Source organism: Anarrhichthys ocellatus, unplaced genomic scaffold (genome assembly GCF_004355925.1).
Source record: "Anarrhichthys ocellatus isolate YVR2014 unplaced genomic scaffold, GSC_Weel_1.0 scaffold82, whole genome shotgun sequence".
NCBI lineage: Eukaryota > Metazoa > Chordata > Actinopteri > Perciformes > Anarhichadidae > Anarrhichthys > Anarrhichthys ocellatus.
The window spans coordinates 814,243-825,298 of record NW_022280112.1 but is presented as its reverse complement, the minus strand read 5'-3'; the positions used below and the strand labels follow the sequence as shown (position 1 = coordinate 825,298).

The following is an 11,056-nucleotide window of genomic DNA, read 5'->3' as shown; positions in this document are numbered from 1 at the left end:
GCACCAATAAGCAATGCTTCCTCTCTACACGGCACCAATAAGCAATGTTACCAGACATTGAGGTCATCCTCTACACATTGCATTGAGTCCATTGGTATCAACAAGCCTGTAAAGATTATAGGATCAGTTTGTACCACAAAGCAGTAAAAACCTGGCATACTGCTCCTCAGTAGAACACAACAAACCTTGGACCTATTATGCCAATATTTCATACATTTATTTATTTTTATTAGAAATTTAAGCAATCACAAAACCCTTTACCCTCCTCTTTTCTGCTTGGTTCGTCTCCTCTCGTTTCCTCTCCTGTCTCCTAATTACGTCTTCTCTCGTCTTCTTCTTTCCTCTCCTCCTGTCTTGTAACCTCTCCTACTGTTTCTCTCCTCTAATCTGGTCTTCTCTCCTCTCCTCCTCTCCACTTGTCTCATTTCCTCTTCTTCTGTTTCCTCTCCTCTCCTCTTCAGCTCTGTAAGGCAGGGGGTCAAGTACCAGTACACAATCCAGGTGGAAGCAGACGGCCTCCTCAGTGATCCCTCCTCACCTCTCCTCTACAGTCATGGACAGTCCTACTGCGGAGATGGCTTCATACAGGGGTCTGTTTAACACGATTTACCACACAATGTAAATGTAGCCAACATGGGAGATAAAGGTGATGGTGGTGATGGAGGTGATGGTTTGATGGTTTGATGGTTCTCTCTCTGCAGGACAGAAGAGTGTGACGACAGCAATCTGTTGGACGGCGACGGCTGCTCTAAGAAATGCCTCAAGGAGATGAGCTTCAACTGTAATGGTGAGTGAGATCCACTCCACTGCAGAACACAGTCATACTACATCAAACCCACCAGATCTGCCTCTCTTACACGTGAAACATGAACATCAACTTTTAATGTCAAAGCGGCGAAATCTCTTATTTGTACACGCAGCAGTAATAAGAGAAAAATTCAAGCCAATCAAATTTAATTTACAAGACATAAAAGCTTCTGGCTGGAACCGATTCCACCGCATAAGAGGAAACAGATGAGCCGAGGGGCGAAAAGTGAGTTCCTGCTTTGCAAAGTCACAAGTCTCGTTTGGACATCTGAACCATTTTGACATTAGGCTGGCAGAGAAAAACATTTTTAACCTCACAACATGTCAGACATGTTTCCTTTATTGAATACGTTTCGGGCCTTTATGAGGTTTCAAGTAGGCTCGGGAATATTGATGAATGAAGTGCAATGATTTATTTCAAAGATTATGTTTTGGCTTTGTTAAAAACAGAAGAAAAAAACGTTTTTTTCATTGTATTTGATATGGTTTATGTAAGGTAAGTAACGTTTTCACTATGTCATCATTTCTTTTACACCCAACAAGAAGCTTGAAAGAACAGCCGTAGTTAGGGTTTAGGAAAGAACGCACAATTTGTTCCCAGAATTAACAACTTGAGATTTATGGTAAGAAGAGAAACATTAAGAAACAGTTTAGATATGTGGCTGCCAGAAAACAACACTTGGTGGGTGTTCAAGCTTGAGTTACTGAAAACACATTCACCTGTTATGGCTCTATTTTTATCTTTTTGTTCGAGATATTTTTCACTCCACATGAACACAGCGTGCCATATACAGTCGTATTAATGCATTTTAATCTTCTCCGAGATGTGTACGGAATATAATAATAACAACAGTAAATGCCATGAACTGACCCACAGACCATCCCCTGTGTAAATTCTTTGCACAATAACAAACAAAACATCGAGTCCTTTTTTGTATATGAATCCGATATACAAGTGAGACCAGCGGTGAAACGTTGGTCAGACAACGTCTAAAAAAGTAAAGTAAAAGAAACCAAAAACATGCAGCATCATGTGGTCAAAGACAAACAAAGAAGCCCCCATCGTCTTTAGACTCCACCGCAGGAAGACAATACTTGTGTCTGAAGCACGCAGACGGGCCACAACAGAAGCCTCCCCACATGGTACAGAGGGGGGCGACTACGTCTGTCGGCGTAAAGCCAGGCAGAGAGCCTTGAGAACAAAAACACCTCTTATAGTCACATGTTTGCTCGTGCATACCGGCTTGCGCACACTTGGCATATTCGGACGTCATGTTGCGTTATTAGGCGATGCCTCATCGCGGGCCGTCCCGTCCGTCCCACGAATGTCCCTGTTTCTCATTGAGAGGAGGCCACAGTGAGAAATCAGCACTGTCATTTTGGTATGTGTTGTTCTCTCGAAGCCTTGAACCCCCCCCCCCCCTCTAAAAAATAAATAAAAAAAACCTGCCTCCCCAATCATCGGGGAAGCTCGGTTGAATAAGTGTGGCATTTATAACATCCAACTTATTTTTCTGGGGCGATTTCATGAATATTCCGTACGTTGCTGAGGAGGGAGTGACGGCTGAGTGGAGATGATGCTCTCTGCTTCCTTTTTAGGCCATGTGTTGTTCCCACTAGCTCATTCATGCGTGGTGTGTGAGGGTTTGTGCGAGGTGAGTTTGTTACAGGGCGAAAATTTCCATCATCTAGTCAATTTATTTGTCAGCCCCCCCCCCCCTTCCTCCTCTCCCGGCCAAGGCTAGCCATCTCGTGACTGAAGCTATTACATCTCTTGTTTTACAATGAAAGACATCGTGACAAAAACAGTTTTTTTTTTTTCAAATTGCAACGCTTAAAACCAATTATTCAGTTGTACTTCTTAGTCAACGTTGGCTTGACCCAGTTAACTCCAACTATGCCGAGTTGTCTTGCTCTTGCGTTATTTGTGCTGATAGAACGTACCGTAGTTCTGCAGTAACCACACCAACTGCTTTTATGGTCATCTCGTCACGGCCAAGCTGCATTTGTTGTTAGTTGTTAGTTTTTTTAGTGTTATAGATTCTACGACTTGTCTTTTTAACTGTCTGATTAAATAAAGGTTACATTGCACGATATGATTACAGCATTGCAGACCTCAGATAAAAAACAGATGTTCTTAACTTTAAGTCAAAGATTGTCAGGTCGTCCTCTTTAGTGAGGCTCCACAGATACAGACTTGGAATTAAAAACACTTAAAGTGCAAAGCGGGGGCGGACTCCGGCTGACAGTAAGGCATCAAATTGTGTCGGCCTAATTTTACTTTTATCGGAAACACGTTTCCGTCGACTAATTGAAGCCAATCGGGCAGAACTGACTCACAGACACAGCTCCGTCTGTCTAACTTCTGCAGCTGTCCAGATGTTAATGAGGCCAAACTTGTGAAGTGTCTTGATGCTTTTATGAAGAGCTGCTGCATTACAAGCTGTTGTCTTCTGCAGCACATTATGTCATGCCCTTACTCTATTGCACTTGTATTCATTGCTCATAGCTCAGGTGCAACTGTGTTACAGGAAGCATAACAGCCTTTTTTTCTCTCCTGCTTCAATTCAAATATCATTAATTACATCCTTAGTAAGTCGTTGCCCTTTAGCTCAGACATAATGCAGGGCCTGCTGGCTAAGGAGCACATTCTGTCTTTTGCACTATAAAGATTAGTCTTTTTTTAAAGACTGTAATGTAACAAAATCAAGCCAAACAAACTATGTGAAAAGTTTGACATCTTGGAAAAAACGAGTTTTATCAAAGCACAACAAAATGTGGTTGAAACCTCTGGAAAAGCTAGCTTCTATTAACATATGGTCATATACCATGAACAGCCTTGAAAGATGGTTAATAGTCTTTATTGGCATGGCATTTTAACAATCATGTAATTCAGTGGAAACAACATTTTCTCATTCCCAACTCGTCACATACGGACACTGTTGGTGTCTCTTGGCTTCACATGGGTTTAGGAAACAAAACTACTTGGTTAGGTTTAGGTTTAGTAAAAAGATCGTGGTTTGGGTTACAATAACGTTTGTTACATAGCTTTAGTTCTGTAGGTTGTGTACTTGATGTAAGTTATGTGCTCCATGTAATTTATGCAACTTGAAATAAGTCAACGTTTGATTGTTATGTAACTTCAGTGACATAATCTACTTTACGTGCATAACGTGAGTTAATAAGTACTTTACGTAACATGTACGTAACTTAAAATAGGCCAAAGTTGACTGTTGGTTTCACACGGGACATTAACAGCGGTCTCCTGGGTGACTGTCCTGTGTCTGTTTGACCAGTCCATCCACCCTGACCCCCTCTCTATGCAGATACTATACTACTATACTATACTTCTGAAACAGTTAATATTACAGGTTTACTGGTGCATCTCCTACAGAAGCTAAAGCAGGAGTAGCTCATTGCTTTGATTGATTCCTGAGCCAAACATCAGCAAATGTGTAGTTTACAACCAGTTACACTGCAAGAAAACAACGGTAAACATTACAGTATTACAAAAACTGCTCTTCAATTTGATTTAACTTCATTTATAGTTTTAAGTTCAAATACAGTGTAAAATATGATGATGCTTTGTGTAAATCTGTAAATAGGTAAAGAGATATAAAACATATATTGGTGTGTGTTCAGGGCCCACTTTAAATGTTACGATGCAAATAATGTAAATCTGTCTAAAATCAAGATGTAACAAACAGAACAGGTAGAATTAGTAACATATTGCTTTCTGTGCCAAGAAGTTAAGACAGAGACAGCTTCACTAAATTGTGTCGAAATCTAGTGTTTAAACTTGGATGGACTATACAGTGCAATTTATTAGAAATATGCTCAAGCCATATTAAAAACCATATCAGACACCGAGGGCCACCACAACGCGTCAGTATTTTATGCCCTGGGAGCAAAGACCAGGCTGGTGGAAACCACTTCAAAATGTTTTGTCCCAATATCCTCCAGCAGATGAATCGAGTCATGCGGACACATCTCCGACAGAGTGTATTTGTCCATCAACAGCCTACGAATCAAGTGGTCAACTAATTGGCAGCCCTCGTTTTACTGTCAACTGTCCAGTAATGACAACATGTATCATGTTGCATTAGATGTAACTCTGGTGCTCCATTCCACGGCTGTGGACAGGTATTTATTGACCCCCCCACCCCCGTTGCGTCAATAATAGACCCAATAATAATACCTTCTTGTCTGTTGTTTAACTTTGAATCATTGCTTTGACAGTTCTTTGCAGCGCGTAAAGCTGCTGTTGTTGCTTGGTGACTTAGGGTTAGGTTTACTGAGGTGCTTTTGGGACTGAACTAACTGGCCAATTCACATATAAGGCGCTCTTACCGCGTGGTAACAAAACAAAAAATGTTGTGATCTTCAGTAATTAATTGAAGTCAAAGTTCATTTTTTACTGTAATTTACAGGCTGTTGACAGCACGGAGAGTCAGATACGGTCGGGTTGACGTGGCTGACGTTGAAAGCGGCCAATGAAAATACAAAGTAGATCTGCTCGGATTTGGTTCACTGACAAATAGACTTGGATGGGAGTGTAACAGCGGGGGATGTGTGTTCCCTGCCAGATTAAGAAACCAGGCTTTATATCCTTTCATAAATCCTCCTGTCTCATTCTCCTCTCCATCTCCCCAAGGCGAGCCGAGCCGGTGTTATGTCTTCGACGGCGACGGCGTGTGCGAGGAGTTCGAGCGGGGCTCCAGCGTTCGGGACTGCGGTTACTTCACACCTTTGGGCTACACGGACCAGTGGGCTTCCGACGCCGCCGCTTCGCACCAGGACCCCGACCGCTGTCCCTCCCATGCCGCCACCGGGGAGCCGTCACTCACCAAGGTATGAAGCTCGAACCACTGGGCACATAGAAAGACTTCCAGATGACAATAAACTCCCCGTGGAGGCCGTCGTGGAAACCCTGGACTCTGGGCTAACAATGTTAGCAGCTTGGCTACATCCCGAAACAACCGTATTCATCTCTGTACAGGAGGCTTGAAATCTGGAGCATATAGTCCAGCCTGATTTATTATGGCTCCTGTTACACAAACACAACTGCTCATGGAGTCCAGATACAGTAAAGTCCATTCAAATCAGATTCAAGGCTTTATTATAACAGTCTATGCTTTGAAATCAATATTTCATCCAGCCTTTGGTTTTTACAAGATTTTACATGAAACCTCAGTAGTAACACAGATATTTGTTGAGGACGAGTAGCAATATTCCTCAGCTGACTTTCTTTCTCTCCCTCTAACCTTTCTGGTCACTCACACTCTTTTTATCTCTCGTTTGCTCTTCCTGCCTTTCACTCTCCTTCTGCATTACTTATTTTGTTCTAACATTGTGAGCGATGACTCAAAGTATAAATCAGCCTTCCTATGAGAGAAGAGCCAAGACATTCAAATGTAAAAAAAAAAAAGCTCTTAAAGTGACCTGCATGAGTCAGTGCATCACTGGTTCATATGAAAGTATTTTTACTACTTTTATGAGCAGAAACCGGTAAAGACAAGAATAAAAGGAAGGGCTTCCACTATAACTTTGGAAGACATTTTGTCAGAACTTTATAAGACAGCACAGCGAGTTTGAATACGGCATAGCTCCTTTGTTGTTGTTTTTTAGTAGAAAATACACTGGTCATTTCCCCGCCCTGAACCCTCCCACAAAATGTCTGCAATCACACTAGGCCTCTCAGATCCATCAACGCTTGAAGCTGCTTGGACGGGCAAAGAACATGGTTTTACTTTTTCACTTTTAACTGTTGTCAATCTTCTCATTTGTACTTGACTCTTTTTATTTTTTTTACATTAAATTCATTTTCATTTCATTTTCCTTTATTTACTTTCTTTTTTCTTAACAAATTTTTTACTTCGATTTTTTATATTTCTATATTATTTTATTAAATTTGTATTTATTTGTTTTTTATATCAAATTTGTATTGTATTCTTATGTGTTATTTATTATTATTTTGTTATTTTGAACAAGCTTTTTCTTTACTTGCTCTTTATTATCTCTATCTCTCCATGTATGGAGGTATTCATTGAGACATTTAGCTGTCCCGGCAGTGTCTGGACATTGAAACCTAAAAACAGAAGTGCTGAAACTTCAATAAACAAAAGGAGCATGATTTAAGGTATCTTCATCATTGGAGGACTGTTGGTGTCAGACAAACTGGTTCCAGCATCTCAGAACTGGCAAATCTCTCTGGACTTTTCACACTACAGCCTCCGTACGAAAACCAATCAAAGTGTCACGAATAAAGTCAGCGTGGATTATCACTTCACTACCAGAGAAGTTTGGCTCTTCTCAACACACAAAATAGTCTCACGGTAGTTGTGAAATTAGTGCAAAACCTGTAATTCAGTTTATATAAACTGTCCATTGTTGCACCATAAAGTGGAATATGTGACGAAGCCACGAATTAGACCATGTGCCAATAGAACCAATGATTTTACATGAAGTGTTTTTCACATTAAAAGGTGAGCTAAAGTGAGGTTACCATGGATTATATCATGGATTATAGACCTATAATTATCTGTAACTATTGATCATGTAATTAGCATTGTGTGTTCTGTGTGAAGCTCTGCAGGTACCAGCACCTGGAGGTGAGTGACAAACTGCCCACAGACGCCTGGTTCCCTTGCACAGCCCAGTCCGACACTAATGACCTGGAACATTCATTTTGGCTGAAGGTACGTGTGTGTGTGTGTGTGTGTGTGTGTGTGTGTGTGTGTGTGTGTGCGTGCGTGCGTGCGCACATCTCATATCTGTTTTCCCCTCCACTAAATGACTGCGGGTGGCTATTCCATCTTCAACAGCTTCCAGCACTTTCCAATACTTTTAAAATAATGAGTTTTGAAGGGCCTCCCACACAGTCTGCATGGCTTAAACCTACAGACACATACACACACACATACACACACACACACACACACACACACACACATTCCCAACATTCTAACAATTGCATGATTCATACAATGCTTTTTTTTTTTTTTTACTTTAAGTACTCTTTTTCCAGGACAACTGCAAATTATCGGCACTAATGATCTGTAGACGATTACTCAAATCATGACTAACCGTCTACTTATTCTGTATTTACATTTGTTCTATTTTTTACTCAGTGGCTACTAACTACCAAAATATTCAGTAATGACCATTACCAGTTAACTAATAGTGGGAGACCAAGGGTTATGTAATTGATATATCTTTCGTAATTATATACCTAAAATAAGTTTTAGAATTTTTGGCGTCTGAGGGAATTGTTTTGTAATTATAAATAGATCATTAGGAATACATCATTTACAAGTATACTTTATTATGACCCCAGAAGATGCAGACCAACAAAAAAAAGTAATTATTTATGATCATTAATCCCAATTCCACTTACTAATTGTTTATTTGTGAATTAAACACATTAGAATTGATGACAATTGATGTTGGCAGACAATTACAATAGCTGCTGTTGCCGTAAAGATGATGTCCTAATTGCCCTGCTTATCTGTGCAGCACCAATACTCACAAGCCAGCGTTCAGAGGGATGTCCTGTTTGTTTACTGCACAGTATTTTGGACCTGACTTTCCATTCCCCACCTGTGTCTGGTTCTCCTATTTAGTCGTGGTTGTGCGATTTAATCTTTCCGCAGCCACAGTTCCCACAATCCACTGTGCAGGTCCAGACTAAGCGTAGGCAAGCTGTTGATTTGAGTGATGGCTTCAAAACCTTTCGTCCGTTGTGCTCCGGATTATAGGCTCCTTGAGTCATGAGTCTGCCTCTTTTTTTCCTTGCACATTCATTTTTTTTTCTTTCCCTTTCATCAATTCCACTTATTCGTTGAATTAGTCATCTTTACATTCCTTCTTCTTTTATGGATGTTCTCTTTATCAGGCACATCTCTAAACCTCTTTGGAGGGGCCGCCTTCTCCTAAAGACTCTTTCAACGTCTGAAAGGGCCTCCATGATAACACCCGTATCTGCCAGCTCTCCCTGAAACACTTCAAGTGTTCTTTCTGTCTCTGAAAGGCCTCCCTCGCCTTAAATATCTTGTCTCACTTTATCTGAAAAGCTTTCAGCTATCATATCCATCTCTGCCAGCTCTCTAAAGGCGCCCGTCTCGTTTGACAGTTCTTATACTTCCTTTGGAAGCCCTTCTTCATTTTTATAGAAGTGATACTCCAAAATCCATCTTTTGAGGATGAAACCTCCGCAGTCTGTCGGCTACAGGTGGCTGTAAAAAGTTGAAGTTCCGTCATAGAGAGCAGAGGCCGAGGAGTTATGACATTGGATTTCAGACCCTTCGCGAAGCCACGCCCCCTGCTTTTACACCGTCAAGCTGTCAGAGCTACCATGGAGCCCACACTGTCACTAACTGCACTCCCTGAAGAAATATGATCTCATTTTTGGATAATGAAAAAGTGATTTCAGAGAGAAGCAGACCTTTAGGGTCTACAACATGTTGTTCAACATGTGTTTGAAGGATAAATCCATGATGTCAAACTGATTCAGCAGAGAAAACAGTTAAAAAGCTAAAGATAGAAGCTAAAGCTACAGATCACAGTGTGAAAGTGAACCACCCCATCACCTGGAGATCCAGACAGAAGACAATGATATTAAGGAACAACAGTGTTCCTGTAAAGACTGGTAGGTCTTTATTCACTGTTACAGTCATTAAAAAGCTAAAGCAGCATGTGTAGACCTTCCGTAGCTAGCGTAGCATAGAAGTGCTCATGCTAGGTAATGATGTGCTAAAGTTCTCTGCTAATGTTAGCTCCACAGCTTTTGACGTAGAAACGTAATGTTTTAGAAAGGTATTTTGCTTCCAACCTCTCCAGTTAACAAGTATCTCTATTACACAACTTTAACCGTGACTCACTAAATCCACTGAAGCAGCCTGAAGATGAAGGAAATATTAAAACACTGCACGAGAGTCTTTGGAGCAGAGCCGGGTGGTCGTCAGACCCTGGTCGCAGCTCTGCTATAATTGGCTCGTTTGCCTCTCAGCATAATGCAAAACCATGTGTTATTCCATCTATTCACAAGGTCGACAACCGGAGTGAAGCCGTTGTTTTTTTCTTATGACAGAAGCTAAGGAGGATGTCAGGTGATGTAGTGTAAAGAGCAACAAAGTCCATAGACAGAGGAAGACGAGGTGGATGGACTGGTCAAACAAACACAGGACTTTCACCCAGGAGACCGCTGTTCCTGTCCTGTGTAAAACTTAACTTATGTAACATAACAAACAGATTTATTTTAATCCAAACCATAATCTTTTCCTAAAACTAACCAAGTAGCTTTGTTTCAATTCACAAAGTGAACCACACGTTTGTGACAGTAGGTGCAGTTTGCCTCGTCTGAACCAATGAAATGGTAGCGATACCAAATGATAATGGCCATTGAATGAGTTGAAAACATTTGAAATGTGTGCACCAGCAACTAGAACAGCGACAAGGACAAGTGTCAAGAACCCTTTGACATCCAAACAACAAACCACCGTGTTCATTGGAAAGTGCAACCACGCTGGACCAAAGCTGAAGGGTTATTGCAAGAATGACAAAACGGCAAAACCCCACATTGAAGGATGTACAGTATAGTTCAACTCTGGCCAACATCCTATTCTCACAGGACTTTCAATGACAAGTCCAGATGTCTTCTCATAGCATCAGATCAATCTTTTTTATCCTTCAATCAAATCAAATCATTGCTGCTTTTATTTTACTGATCCAGGTGGGATTTGTCCATCCCGGAGTGGCAGCTTCTGTGATGGTGTACCTGGCTTCAGATGGGTCGTGGTCTGGGGAGCAGTGTCGGAGGACAGCTACCATCCTCCTGTCCGATACTACTGGGAAGAACCACTCACTCGGTACGTTTTACTTGTATTGATTTGTATGTATTTGATTATATGATAAAGTCAAAGCTAAAGGACTACTTGAAACCCTTCCATCCACCTAGGCACACATGACCTCTCATGCCATCGGAACCCGTTGGTGGTGAACGTGACCCATGACCTCTCTCGACCCTTCTTCATCACGGCCTCGGTTATCCTCCTCTTCTCCTCCCCTTCTGTGGCAGTGACAGGTGTGGCCCTGAGGACGTCCTGCCACTTCAGCACCTTCGCCCTGACCGGGTGCGCATCAGAGGGTGGGCTCTCCCACAACTACCTACTTAACACACACACACACACACCGTATGCTTTCACACACACACACACACACACACACACACACACACACACACACACACACA

At 41.5% G+C, this 11,056-nt stretch overlaps 1 protein-coding gene across 1 annotated transcript in view; it reads left to right on the top strand.

Annotated features, from left to right (window-relative positions):
• Positions 1–11,056, top strand: part of pappa2 (pappalysin 2) — a 67,914-nt gene that overhangs the window by 30,855 nt on the left and 26,003 nt on the right. The window contains exons 12-17 of the mRNA XM_031874564.1: positions 462–590; positions 702–787; positions 5,462–5,658; positions 7,395–7,505; positions 10,538–10,673; positions 10,763–10,937. Coding sequence (XP_031730424.1) covers positions 462–590; positions 702–787; positions 5,462–5,658; positions 7,395–7,505; positions 10,538–10,673; positions 10,763–10,937 — 834 coding nt within the window. The remainder of the gene's footprint in view (positions 1–461; positions 591–701; positions 788–5,461; positions 5,659–7,394; positions 7,506–10,537; positions 10,674–10,762; positions 10,938–11,056) is intronic.